General features: G+C 46.7%; 1 protein-coding gene across 1 annotated transcript in view; it reads left to right on the forward strand.

Annotated features, from left to right (window-relative positions):
• The window catches only part of RNF17 (ring finger protein 17), a 2,644,767-nt gene that overhangs the window by 663,529 nt on the left and 1,966,028 nt on the right, over nucleotides 1–15,210 (forward strand). The window contains exon 10 of the mRNA XM_085621540.1: nucleotides 7,966–8,137. Coding sequence (XP_085477666.1) covers nucleotides 7,966–8,137 — 172 coding nt within the window. The remainder of the gene's footprint in view (nucleotides 1–7,965; nucleotides 8,138–15,210) is intronic.

Below are 15,210 nucleotides of genomic sequence, written 5' to 3' on the forward strand. Positions count from 1 at the left end.
AATTAGCGTATATAGGTGTAAAAACACACATAGTGTACCTAAGAGAAAAACTCCATAGGAATACAATGGAGAGAGACAAAAGACCTTTGTAGTCTATCTCTGTCATTATGTAAGTCCGAACTCCAGCCAATCAGGCGTCAGCCCCTCTCTAGAACCTTCTCCTCAGAGCTTCTCACCTCAGATTTTCTACCGCACGTCGTGTGACAGGGAGTCTCCCTGAGCTCTGCTCAGTTTTTGTCAGTGAGGATGTCTTCTAGTAAGAAATCTTTATTTAGACCATGTTCTTCATGTGGAAAGCTGCGTTTGTTCTCTGAGGACCCACACAGTAAGTGTATTTACTGTTTATATCCTGACCATGAGGTGGCAAAATGTAAATTTTGTAGAACTTTTTCTACAAAAACTCTAAAGGACAGAGAAGGCCGCCTGTTATTATGGCTACAGAGACTGAAGGACAAAGATAACCCACTCTCTGATGTGGAAAGTCTCTTTTCTGGTCGTTCTCTCCCAGCCTCTAAGCGCAGTAGTGTGCAGGAGTTACCATCTCCTTTCCTGAAGAAAAAGAAGCTAGCATTGCCTCTGACAAGTGCCACTTCTGTGGTCTCACCTACTGCTTTGTCGCCTAAGGGACACTGTTCTCAGGCTGCTGAGGCGTCTACTTCCCATTCCTCAGGGAAAAAATTGTCAGCCTCGTAGACGATGCTCCCGACGACGAAATCTGCTGTTTCTACCTCGTCGACGGTGACCCTGACGACGACGTCAGCTGCTTCGTCGTCGACGAGCGTTCTGTCGACGTTATCGTCGTCGACGATGACCATCAGTTCTTCAAGGGCGGTGACTTCTGTTTTGCCCATTACTTCGACGTCGACGAAGAAGGTGAAGGTTCCGTCGACGAAGACTGTGTCGTCGACGAAGACGTAGTCGAGCTCGTCGACGCCCACTCCGTCGACGAAGAAAAAGAAGATCCCGTCGACGACACTGTCGACGGTGGTTCCGTCGACGAAAGCCTTGTCGACGAAGACCTCGACGACGGCTCCGTCGGCAGAGGCCCCGTCGGCAGAGGCCCCGTCGACGGTGGCTCCGTTGACGGTGGCCCCGTCGACGGCGGCTTCGTCGACGGCGAATCCGACGACGGCGATTTTGTTGCCACAGACTCCGTCGACGATAATTCCGTCGACCATCATTCCGTCGACGACGGCTCCATCGACGACTACATCTCCACAGACATTCGTAAGGGTACGAATAAGCAGTGTTGCGTCTACCCAGAAAACAGGAGTTTCTTGGACACCATTACCTCCTACTGTGGGCCCGGATAGCCAGGAACACAATATTCCTGTGGGAGATGCACAGCCTCCCTCACCATTATTCGCTACGGATTCGGATCAGGAGTCCGAGGGGTTACCGGAGTCTTTTGGAACGGCACAAAGTCCGTCCGACTTAGTTATTAAGTGCCAGGATGTCAGTAGTGAAGATGAAGATCCGGTTTACATACACCAGGCCCCTCCGAAGCATAAAACAGCGACTCTTCCTTTGTCGCTCATTACTAATCTCCAACGCATGTTGGACGACTACAACCAACGGTTCCCTCTATCACCTCAACGCTCAGAGGTTCCGTCAACCCCGGTGATTCCAGCAATTATTCCACCGGTACCTAATGTAAATCCTGCTCCTCAGATGCCGCCTGTACCTCCAAGACAGGTTCCGGAAAGGTTGTTGCCTCATTATGAGCCTGTAGAGGAAGGCCCTCAGGACACAGAAGAGGGTGAAATCCCAGATGATGATGGGGATGTAGATGACAATGATGATGATATGGCGGAGTGGGACAATTACCAGGCACAAACACCATCCCCCTCACAGATAGTAACAGGGGATTCACCTCCAGTGGACATAGCCAATTTTCACCAACTGATGGAAAGGGCATCACACCGTTTTAAGTTAACAACGGAGCGCAGGGAGGAAGATTGCTTCCTTTATGATTTCAAGAATCAACCTTACAAACAGACTCATGCTATTCCCATAGTTGAGTTTATTTGGGAAGAAGGCAAGAAATTAATGCAGACACCGAATACCTTGCCAGCACAGGTGCCTCGATTAGAAAAGAAATATAAGGCACCAATAGGAACCCCAGCATGCCTCACGGGTCAGGCTAAACCTGAGTCTGTCGTTACGCAGGCAGCGCAACGTAAGGCGAAAAATCCGGCATCTTCTATCACCTCACCTCCGGATCGTGATGGACGTCGGATGGATGCCATAGGGCGCAAATTCTCTTCTATGGCCTCTACTGTGGTTAGAGCAGCTAATGCCTTGGCCATCTTGGGACGATATGACAGACAAGTATGGGCTGATATTTCGGATGTGGTTCAGGAGTTGCCAGAGCCATCTTAGGTGGAGGCAATGAAGTTGCTCCAAGAGGGTGAAGCGGCATCGGCGGAAATAATCGATTGTGCAGTAGACATCGCCTGCATGGGATTCCGTCAGCTTGCCGGAGCGGCTGTTCTGCGTAGGCAAGGATGGTTAAGATCGACATCCTTTCGTCAGGAGGTACAGTCCATGATCCTTAACATGGCATATGACGGCGAGTCATTATTTGGGAGCCACGTCGATGAAGCTCTACAGTCCATAAAGAAGGATACTGAGACAGCTAGATCGTTAGGAAACCTTCAATTTCAGAGGAGTAATTTTCGTGGTGCACGCGGACGCGGCACCTCCTCAAGTTTTCGAAGAGACAATAAACAATACAAACCTTACAATCAAGGGTCCAACCGTTACTCTTATGGCCAGCAACAGCAAACATCACGACAACAAACCTCCAAGTCATATAGAGGAAAATCCTCATACAGAGGAACCGCATCAAAGAGACAGTGACTCCTACCAGACGGACAAGGTTGGAGGTCGAATCTCTCTGTTCTTTTCCCAATGGTCCTCCATCTCAAGGGACCGTTGGGTTTTGGACATTGTAAAAAAGGGACACGCCTTAGAATTCACCAAATTCCCTCCTCCCACTCCACCCTCCGGACCGCCACCAGCTCACATGAAAGAACTGTTGCATCAAGTTCGACTTTTAAGGCAAAAAGGAGCTATAGAACTGGTACCAGTGTCTCAGAAGGGAAAAGGTTTTTATTCCCGGTTCTTTTTGATCACAAAGAAAAACGGAGAGTGGAGGCCCATCCTCGATCTAAGGGCACTAAACAAATATATAAAGAGCCAATCCTTCCGTATGATGACGCTAGTAGGCATCTTGCGCTTACTCTTGCAAAAGATTTTCTGGCGACGATAGATCTCCAGGATGCCTATTTTCATATCCCTATTTTACAACGGCATCGAAAATTCCTGCGTTTTCGAGTGGGTCAACACGATTACCAATTCAAAGTGTTACCATTTGGCCTGCGCTCGGCCCCTCGAGTGTTCACGAAGGTACTAGCTCCAGTAATAGCGTTTTTGCGACTCCAGGGAGTGCAAATTTTTCCATACCTGGACGATTTTCTCCTGAAATCTCAGTCGAGCACTCACCTGCGACAACACACTATTCTGTGCCAGAACGTGTTTCGCTCTTTAGGCCTGTCCGTAAATGCGGAAAAATCCCAACTTCATCCGTACCAACAAAGAGATTTTCTGGGTGCAACTCTGGAAACTGTGTCCGCAAGGGCGTTCCTCTCCCAGGAGCGTCTAAAAAAAGATGCTGCGACTGGTAGCTCTGATCAGATCAAAAGAGTCAGTTTCTGTGAGACTATTAAAATAATTTCTGGGGATGGCGTCATCATCCATTGCCTTGATCCCTCATTGCCGGCTGAGGACACGTCCTATCCAGGAAGCTCTGGATGCTCAGTGGCGTCAGGTAACGGGATCTTTCCACGACATGATATGTGTCACAGATCAAATGAAGTCAGCACTCGCATGGTGGGTAATTCCAGCCAACTTGACGGAAGGCATGTCCTTTCTGTCGCTGCCACCGGACAGGACACTCACAACAGACGCCTCATTGGAAGGATGGGGCGCACATTTGGAGGATCTCTCTGTGAAGGGAAGATGGTCAACACATCAAAGATCTTGGCACATCAACAAGTTGGAGCTCATGGCGATTTTTCTGGCTCTAAAATAATTTCTACCTTTGCTCCAAGGAGAGTCAGTGCTGATACAGACAGTGCATACAGGTTGTGTTGTCTATGTCAACAAACAGGGCGGAACAAAATCCCCAAGTCTCTCCAGGTTAGCTCAAAGAATTTGGGACTGGTCTCTCAGTCATCAGATCATGCTTACGGCAGTACACCTGCCAGGAGTATCCAATGTCCTAGCGGATTCCCTGAGCAGGTCCTCCTCGTCGACCCACGAGTGGGAGTTACACCAACCCACTCTAGAAAGGATATTCCAACTATGGGGCAGTCCGCAACTCGATCTCTTTGCTACGCCGGAGATCCGGAAATGCCGAAATTACGCAAGCTGGCATCCCCACAAGGAATCACAAGGGAATGCCCTTTTGATAAACTGGTGCAATCTATTTGCGTACGCCTTTCCTCCAATACCCCTCATACCTCGGGTTCTTTGGAAGATGAGGAGACAACCTTGCCACCTGATCCTAATAGCCCCGCGCTGGCCTCGGCAAGCGTGGTTCTCAGAACTGCTCCTCCTGTCCCAATGCCAACCAATCCTCCTGCAACATCGGACGGATCTGCTCACAATGAGCGAAGGGAGAATTTGTCATCCAAATCCCTCCTCACTGAGCTTATCGGCCTGGAACCTGAACACCATGAGTTCGCCCACCTAGACATCCCGCAGGATTGTAGGGATATTTTGGCACAGGCAAGAGCACCCTCTACAATCAGGACGTACAAGTTCAAATGGAAACGATTCTGCCATTGGTGTGCTGCTAACGGAGTCCATCCGATGCATTCCACGGCAGAGCAATTGCTACCATTCTTCCTGCACCTAGCCAGTTCTGGACTGTCGCATGCAACCCTAAGGGTTTTTTTAGCAGCTATTTCCTGTTTCCGGCAAGATGGATCAAGTTCCCTTTGTTCCTCAAGAATAATCCGCCAATTCTTTAAAGGCTTATTCCGAAAATTTCCGCCAGTTCGGCGTCCTCCTCCGTTGTGGCACCTCAACGTTGTGCTAGCACAATTGATGAGACCTCCGTTCGAGCCCATTCACAAGGCCGACCTAAAATATCTCACTTGGAAAGTAGCCCTACTTCTGGCACTAACGTCTTCACGTCGTGTCAGTGACATCCATGCTTTTACCATCAAACCTCCGTTCCTGCAGTTCAAACCGGATGCTGTAGTGTTACGCACCAATCCATCATTTCTACCCAAGGTGCCTACTGATTTTCATATTAATGAGCCAGTAATATTAAAGATCTTTTTTGGCAATCCTCAGACACCTGCAGAACAAAGATTACATTCTTTGGACGTGAAGCGGTGTCTAAAGTTCTACATCAGTAAGACAGCTTCTTTCCGGAAATCCGACCAACTTTTTATAGCATATGGACGCTGTCATAAAGGACGTCAGGTTACTAAACCAACGATTGCACGCTGGATCTCGGCAGCTCTTGTCTTTTGTCACCAAAGGGCAAATAAGCCTCTGCAGTCTCCAGTGAGGGCACACTCCACCAGGGCAGTCTCATCATCTACTGCCTTATTTGCTGGAGTATCTTTGCAACACATCTGCAGAGCAGCTACGTGGTCGACCAGACACACGTTTACTAAGCACTACTGCTTGGCAACTTTAAGCGAGGAGGATGCTGCAGTGGGACAGGCAGTGCTGCGCAATCTTTTTAAGTAAGGTGAGCCTCTTCCTCCCACCTCCATATTGTTTCCATTTATATGTCTATTATGCATTTACAATGTTACAGTTGTTCGATACTGTTTTTATGCATAAGAAGATTGATTATCTTATATATATATATATTTTGAATCTATTTTGACATGGAAACAATGGTGTTTGTTACTGCTAGCTATTCTATATTCAAGCATGTGAATCTATGAAAGACACCCTAATACTGGAGAAGAACAATTGTTACTTACCTGTAAACAGGTGGTTCTCCAGTATTGGTGTCTTTCATAGATTCACATGCGACCCTCCCTCCTCCCTTCAGAGGCTCTCTTCTCCTCATGCACTTTACATTCACTCTTGTGCTACGAAAATCTGAGGTGAGAAGCTCTGAGGAGAAGGTTCTAGAGAGGGGCTGACGCCTGATTGGCTGGAGTTCGGACTTACATAATGACCGAGATAGACTACAAAGGTCTTTTGTCTCTCTCCATTGTATTCCTATGGAGTTTTTCTCTTAGGTACACTATGTGTGTTTTTACACCTATATACGCTAATTATGTGATTACTTATGTATATATTTTGCTATATATATATATATTGCTATTTTATTTACCGTGGGACTCCCACTCCGACGACGGGGAATATTCAAGCATGTGAATCTATGAAAGACACCAATACTGGAGAACCACCTGTTTACAGGTAAGTAACAATTGTTCATCCTTGGCAACACTAAGGTCCCTATCCTAATGTTCGCTGACGATACGCTTTTAATTGCTAAAACACCTTGCGGCCTTCAGCGTTCATTGGATATTTTCGAGACCTTTTGTGTTGATCGAGGCCTTGAGGTGAACATTAAAAAAACCAAGCTTATGGTATTCAGGCCTCACAAACTTTTTAAAAATAGTTTTGTTTTATCTAAAAATCCACTTGAACAAGTACAGGCTTTTAACTACTTAGGTGTTAACATCCAAAATAATTTTTCGTGGAAACTTCAGCGTGATATGTCTACCTTAAAACACAGGCAAATTGCTGGAGCTCTTGTTGGCGAATTTAAAAAGTCCCCCTCGAAGCCTATCCGACCTGTGCTCCAGGTGTATAGTGTAAAAGCGGTGAGCTCGGCTCTCTATGGAGCTGAGCTGTGGGGTTATGAGAACCTGTCTCCTTTAGCTACCTCGGAAAACAGGTTCCTGCGTAGCATCACTTCCCACCCCCAGAGCACGCCCATTGTTCCTCTAAGATATGACCTTGGGAAAAATTCAATAGCCGATATAGCCAGGCTTCGTCCTATTTTATATTGGCGTCGCCTGTGGACTACCCCGGAGTTAGCCCATTATGCGGAGGGTTTTCTGGACATAATGTCTTTGGTGGGCTCCCAGAAGATTGTTTGGCTCAACGAGACTAGAAAATCCCTTGTGGCACTTGGGATGAGTGATCTCTGGGAGAACCCCTTGGCTGCTACCTTTCCATCTAAAGCACACATGAAAGAAAAATATTGGGAGTTGGTAAATGCCAAGGTTTTCCATGAAACTAAATCCCTCTCATTAACTGATGAATTTTTGAGTATTAAACCAGTTCCAAGGTTAGAACACTTTTGGGATCTTGTCACCAAAGTGCTCGATAGGAAATTATTTTTCCAGATGCGGGTGGGAGTGTTGCCTTTAAAATGCTTTTCAGCTAGATGGAAGCCTATAAGTACCAACTCTTACTGTGAATCTCAGGTAGAAACCCTTGCACATATGTTTTTTGCCTGCCCTGCTTATGCGGCCCCGAGGCGTGTATGGTTGAGACCCGTTTGTAAACTATTGGGCACAAGACGGAGTGTAGAAGCTTTAAGACTCCTTCGCACCTGCACTGACCCGGTCATTGTTGTGGCCTTGGCCAAATTTCTGGGGTGGGCATGGGTAATCAGATTTAAGCGCTTTAGCTAGTAGCGTTAGACACTTTGGACGTTACCCTTAATGATTTCTGTGTATATTAATTGCTTTTTAAAAAAATATGTACATATTTTAATAGTAACATTTTTAGACTGTTTTTATTGTATATTGTGTACCTGTGCTGTTTTGTATCGCTTTTATGACTTTTGTCGAATAAAGCTGTTTGGATTTGGATTTGGAAGTGCTGAAGATACAACTAAAAGAACAATCTTCATTTTTATTGACATGAAATTTCAGAGTATTTTACAATGTCACTCTTTTTCCAAAACAGGCAAGAGACACTTCATAAAGAATTAGCAACATTTGCGGAAGGTTATTATGCAGAAATTGAAAATGCCAAGAAGAAAATTGTAGAAAAACTGGACGATTTGAAAGGTGCAATGCAACTAGCTAGAGGATGTAAAGAAACCCCATCCTCCAGAGCATATTTTAATTTGAATCAGGTATTTTAAGTTTAGATAAATATCAATATTTAAGCCTATTTTTCATGTAATGACTCTCAACCAGATGAAGACATTTGTTCTCTAGTTAAATGATCAGTTTCTGAAATTGCTTTTAGGTACTGTTTCGTTTAATATCTTTATTGATTTACAGAACTCTTAAATGGTGCATACCTTTTGCAGTAATAGTTTTCCACGTTGAAACTCTCTGTAGTGCACTTTTCACCTCCTTACTCGCTGAGCGCTATATAAAATTAATCACCAAGTCCTTATCCCTCAGAAGATGAAGACAAATACAGTAGATGGTATCACAAAATTGAGAATAACAAATCCCATGTTTAATTTACAGCAAAACTGATTTCCTAGAAAGCATCCTTGCCAATGTTTAATAGATTTAATTGTGTGCTCCATATACAAACCTTATTTGTTTCTTACACATAAATTCACTTTGTTTATTAACTTTTATCTGTGTCAGACCAGAGCAACACTTTCAAACTGTGTAACTGGAAATCATGGGGATGAGGCAATCCACTAATTTATGGGTGCTCAGTATTTCAAACAACCAGTGCAAAATGTACTTATTGTTTCAGGTTTTGACCTTAGCATTTGACTACATTTAAACAGAGTAAGAAATGACAGAAATATAATAAACTTCTGATCTGCAATAACATTTTTGAGTCATTTGGGCTTTCGAAAAGTGTTCTGTTAGAACGTTAGTCAGTGTGCCGATTCAGATCTCTCTGTGTGTAAATAAAGTATTGCACATTGTCTATGCCTAAGAGACATCAAAGCAGATTAATTTCAGAGCAGACTTGGACGGTTTGGCACTTTTGACACAGTACAGCAACCATGCCATAAGACTAGACTGGCATCTAGATTGTAAAACAGACCCTTTAAGAATCCATCATACAGTGTTGTCATTGATAAATGAACATGGTAGGCACAGACCAAGGTGGCTTAAATGGAGGCAGTACAACATAAGACTGTGAGCCATTTGAAACTTTAATCTTGAACATAGGTATTCACTACGCTTTAGACCATACGCATCTTTGTCTGCTCGAGTGGGTTGGTGCATACATTTTTATACTCTGCACATTTTTACAGTCCTACCGGTTTTAAGCATCCAGTTGTACAGCAACCGCAATAAACATTACAGATATGTGGTTCGTTAACCAGAAAGCCAAAATCTCATCCTATGAAAACCATGGAAGGCTATAGAACTTTGGGTCGCAGAAATGGAGGTGTGGTTCCCCCACTATAGGCAGCATGTTGGGCAACACTGATCTGCCTAGTCTATCAAATTCTAAAAATGACCCCTTCTTGATCAACGATCGAACTCGGGGTCTCTAATTGGTAGAGGTATGTACCTTTGTCTGAGTAGGGTTCCTTGCTTTTAGCCAGGGTAGTCAGCAGGAGCAACCTCCAGAGGCCCAAAACGGGAACAGGCACCTCCTAGGAGAACTCTCAGCAATATAGTTTAGGGGAGCTAGGGGTGAAGTCTGTGTCCCTGAGACTTCAGAACAGGAGACCAGCACACACAAGCCCTTGGAGATTCTTCTTTTTCAAGCAGGTTTCTCAGCAAAGTTCCAGTCTGTCCTTTCTTTGGCAGAAACAGCAACTGCAGGCCAACCCTACACAGCACACACCAAAGGTGCAGTACTCCTCCTCACTGCTCCTCAAGCTCTTCTTCTTTGCAAAGGTTTCTCACCAAATATGATCTAACGTTCTCTGGTTTAAGTTCTACTACTTAAACCTCATTTAGTATTTGTTCTTCTTTGAGCAAGGGTCTCGGAGCGCAGTACAAACCAGTTCTGCCCTCACTTGTGCAGTATGACCACAGGGAGTAGAGACAGCATTGTGCAAGGGAAATCAGCCCTATTCAGGTGCAAGGAAAACTCCTCCAACTACTCTAGATGCAACCAAGGTCTACTCTGCTCAGCTCTGAATCATCCAGAAAGGGCCAGGCACACCTCAACCCCCCGTGGTTGTCTACAGTGAATGCACATCCCCAGCCCCTGTCACTCCAAAACCAGACAGTCCATCAACAACCAGGCATAGGCACACAGAATGGTTAACCCCTTTCGCTGCTAGGCCATTTCCCCCCTGTGCTAAGCCTTTTTTTTGGGCTATTTGGGGTAGTTCGCGCTTAGGCCCCTGTAACTTTTTGACCACATAAGTATCCACGCCAAATTTGCGTCCTGGGGATTCTAAAGGTACCCAGGGTTTGTGGATTCCCCTGGAGGGGACCCGGAAATTAGCCAAAATACAGCTACATTCGTTTTTTGAGGGGAAAATGGGTAAAAAAGTGCTGCAAATAAAAGCGTCTGGGTTGTTCCCTACAAATGGTATCAAAAAAGGGTCTGTGGGGCTGAAATCAGCATTTTTCCAGCTTTTAGAGAATTACAGACTTTTGTCAGAAAATCAAAAATGTTTACACAGTTTTGGCATTTTTCTGGGACATAGCCTATTGTTGCTATTTTTTGTGCTTTTAACCTCCTTCCAGTTAATGGTAGACATGGGTATTAAAGCAATAATGGATCCTGAAAAGCTATACATTTTTGAAAAGTAGAATTTAGCAAGTGAATTTAGCAAGGGGTCATTTGTGTAGATCCTTCAAGGTTTCTTTATAGAAACTAACAGTTAAATATAGGAAAAATTGAAAATTAGTTGGAAAAAACAACCTTTCGTGTCAACGTTTTCACCTGTAACTTCTAATTAGGACACCTCTTTGAAAGCAGTATACCGTTACATCCGCTGGACCTTACTGGTTGTGGGGATATATAGGACTAGTAGGTTCACCAAGAACCCGACGAACCCTGAGCCAAAAACTGAGCAGCGACTTGCAATGGTTTTTTATTATGTACCGGGTATATAGCAATTTTTCTGGGAAAATGTATACATGGAAAAATCGGTATGAAAGACACCTATGTATTTCTGAAATAGGAACAAAATATAGAGTTTAGAAACAGTAGATATTTGCACGTTTCCGAAATTAGGAATACTCCTACTAGAATGAGAATTATCGATCATTTTTCAAAATTACTACTTTTTTACACATTGTCTTTCATTTGGAAGGCAGAAATACATTGAAAGTCAATAGGTAATAACAGTTGCTTTACATATCTTAATTACCCTAAGTCTCCCAATAAAAATGGTACCTCACTTGTGTGGGTTGGCATAGTGCCCACGACAAGAAACGGCTCAAAACGCAACGTGAACACACCACATTTTCACAATGAAAAATTACCCTTTTTTTTGCCTAGCTGTAGTTTTTGAACCCTAGCTCTGCCGGTACGTAGGGAAACCTAACAAACCTATACATTTTTGAAAACTAGACGCCCAGGGGGATCCAGGATGGGGTGACTTTACTGGCCCTCACCAGGTTCTGTTACCCAGAATCCCTTGCAAACCCCAAAAAATGTCCAAAAAACCCACATTTTCCTCACATTTCTTTGGTGGGGTTTCGCCCCAAATGACCCCAAGGAGGGGGGAGGCAGAAAGACTGTGGCTATTTTTTGTTGGGGTGGGGGCATTGGTATGACCATTTTGGGCAGCCCCCACCACCACGCATAAAAAAAAGCCTGCGTAATCGCAGGCGCGTAGTGGGTTTCTGCCCCCCCCCCCCCCAGGGGGCAGATCAGGGGCCACTGCCCCCATCTGCCCTCCTCGGGACCAGAAAGACAGGAATTTCACAAGGAGTGGGGAAACGGGGGCGGGGGGGCCTCGGGAGCTCCCCAGCTCCCGAGGCTCTTGGGGTGTAAAGGGAATCCCAGAGGGATTTCCGGGGCCATGTGTTATGACTGCCGGGAGCCATCATGAGCACACGCCCACCGTGTCTCATGACGGCTCCCGGCCGTCATCAGCACCGAAGGGGTTAAACCAGAAAATGCCTACTTTTTAAAAGTGGCATTTTCAAACACAATTTAAAAACCATCTTTACTAAAAGATGTTATTACATTCTGAGTTTAGAGAACCTTAACTTGATTCCTCTATCTTGTCGCAATAGGAAGTTATACTTGTTAGATGTTACAAAGCATCTCCCATGCTATCCTGTGGGACAGATAGCCTTTCACCAGTGAAAAATAAAATTGGCAGTATTTCACCATTGGTACGTGTCCTACCTTTCAAATACACTGCACTCTGCCCCTTTTGCCTACCCAAGGGGTGTCTTACTTGTAATAAAAGGGAAGGTTAGGGCCTGGCAAGTGGATAGACTCGCCAGGTGGACATGACAGTTTAAAACAGCGCACATGCACTGCTGTTGCAGGTCCGAGATAACTTTTCAGGGCTACTCGTGTGGGTGTCAAAATCTGTGGTGTAGACCCACTACTAGTGTCTGATTTACAGGCAATTGCACACTCAGTGCACTTTCATATGGACTTACCGATTGGAACCAGGTGAGTGCATGACTTTCTGCAACTCTGACACAGTGTGATAAACTTAGTTTTATTATAAAAACAGCGTTCATACTGATGTCGGTGAATGGTTTACTTGCTGCCAGACTCGTCATGGAATGTTCCTGTGACTGAGATGCAGTTTAGCTGTTCCCGACCTTCATCCTGAGAAGGAAAATAGCTGTGCAGAAGTGGTGTGAAGGCTTGCACTTTTGAGACAGTGTATTCCTTAATGTACTATGGCCAGCTTTCTGACATACAGTACCAAGGTATGGGATAGGGTCATTCCAGTTGGCTGCCTGGCGGATGGGTACTCCTGATATGCTCTCTTTACTCTCTTTAGCAAAGAGATATTAGGAGCAGATAGGAGTGTTAGTAATGGTATTAGCAATTAACATGGTTGAATTGTGATTTTTCACCATTCTAATAATGCTTATTGCAATATGTCCTCTTTTTTTATATCATAGCTCATGTTATATTTATGAAGATTAGAGCTTTTTAATAAATATTTGAAAAGGCAATACTGTATCTTTTGTTTGTGATAACTTTGGGCATGGGTGAACGATAAACTAAAGGCTTAGACCTATTTCCACAAATTCCTTGGGGCTTTTTTAGTCATGTTCTAGGTTACTGATGGCATCTATAACTCTGTGGGTTTATAGTTTAGATGCAGTACTGTGAGCTAGCCAAACACTCAAACATTCACATATTTTATGGTAAGACTGTCTCTTTATTATGAAGTTTTGTTGTTCTACATACAGTCCTACTAGATTTGTAGGGACTGTATAACATGTCGCCACCACCATTCACGGTTTTGGTACCTGCTTTCTGGGTCTCCCAAGTAGTTTATTTGTGTGTGCCCTGTAAGAAAGTGCCCTCTTTCTTGCATGGTATGCCCCCGCTTTTCGCTGATTGTTCCTTGACTGAGTGTGCCCTGGGCTCCTGCTAATCCGGTACCCAGGGCCTATGTTTCGTCCTTAAAATTGCATTGAAGTCTAAACCCAGTTGGCCCCAGGTAAATGGTACCACAGGTACCCAGGGCACTGTGACCAGAGAAGGCCTCTAAGGTCTGCAGCACTTACTGTGCCACCCTCAGAGATCATGTACCTTGATACACACACACTGCCTTTGCAGGCTGCGTGTATCTGAAAGAAACACGTTAGTTAGATTCCTCACCTTAGAATATCCCCAGGCGTCAGACTGGATCCGGAAGATTTTTCGTCAGCAATACCCCTTGCGCGTCGCTAGGCGTCGTCTGCGGCTCCGCGTCCGTCGTCGGCGTCGTGCGCCGGAATGAGGTTGTCGGAGTACTTAGACGCCGCCCTCGCGCGCTGACGTCAGTTCTTCTTTTTTCCGCGCCAGTAAGCGCAGATCCGGGAGAGCTACCCCTTTTAGTGTTTTTTGACTAACTTTTTCGATCCTTTTTGATCTTGTCTCGACTCCGGTGCCGGTAGGATGCCTGGTTTTAAAGCCTGTGCTGACTGTAGCCGCTTGATGTCGGTTACGGACCATCACCGCCGGTGCCTTTACTGCTTGGGCCTCGCCCACGACGCGGAGTCGTGTTTGGACTGCAAGGCCCTGACCTCGAAGGCTAGACGGGAGCGGTCCCGTAAGCTTCTCGAGATTCGCCACTCGGCTCCGCGCCCCTCTCGATCCCGGTCCAGGAGGAGGTCCAAGGATCGGTCGCGGAGCTGCAGCCGACGTCATCATCGGTCGTCGGGATCCAAGTCTTCGGGTAAGTTGAAGCACTCCAAGAAGTCCAAGAGGCGACACCGCTCTTCGGACTCCCCTCGCCGGTCGCGCGACTCGGCCGAGGGTCAGGGTGGTTCCACCACCGCGGCTCCGGCGGAGCCACAGGCGCCGCGCAAGTCCCCATACCCGCCGGTCCCTGGGACTGACGCGACGCCGGCGGAAGTCAGTGCCTTCCTCTCGGCCATGAGGAGCCTGGCTCCGCCGTCGACGCCCGCTGGCGCGCCTTCGGGCCCGCGGACCCGACTGGGCAACCTTGCCTGCCGGTGGCCCCGGCGCCGTTGACGGCTCCGGCCTCGACGCCGCAAGCGCCCGAGGGACCCGTTCCCGAGTCCCCGCCGACGCCGGTCGACCTCGTCACGCCTCCTCCGCCGGCGTCGACACCGGTACCACCTCCGACGCCGACTCCGCTCGACGTCGAGCCCCGGTTCAGCCCCGGTCCGAGCCCGGCGCCGATACGGCGTCGATGGACGCCGCGTTCGGCGCCGCTGGAGACACATTTTGTCTATCGCCCGGCTCCGATCCCTCCTCCTGCATACCAGGAATCGGATTATGGGGACAACTGGGAGGGATCCGAGGATCCTATGGCCGCTCAGGCTCAACTGTCACAGGACTGGGCAGATGAACTGGGGGAGGCCAGTGGTCTGGATACCTCTCCGGACACTGGATTCATCTCTCCTCCGACTGTGGCTTCGGAGGAGGGTGCTGCTTTCTCTGTGGTGCTGCGCAAGGTGGCCGCAGCCCTTGGGCTCGAGCTACCTGCCGTGGCTGTGAGGACTAACGTCCTCACTGAGGTGCTTCAGTCTGCAGCAAGCTCCACTGAGCCTCTGCTGCCATTCAATGAGGCCCTCACTGACGTTCTGCAGGGCACCTGGTCCAAGCCCTCCACAGTTCCTCCTGTGGATAGGAACGTCGCCAGGCGCCACCGCCCTG

The sequence above is a fragment of the Triturus cristatus genome, chromosome 8 (genome assembly GCF_964204655.1).
Source record: "Triturus cristatus chromosome 8, aTriCri1.1, whole genome shotgun sequence".
NCBI lineage: Eukaryota > Metazoa > Chordata > Amphibia > Caudata > Salamandridae > Triturus > Triturus cristatus.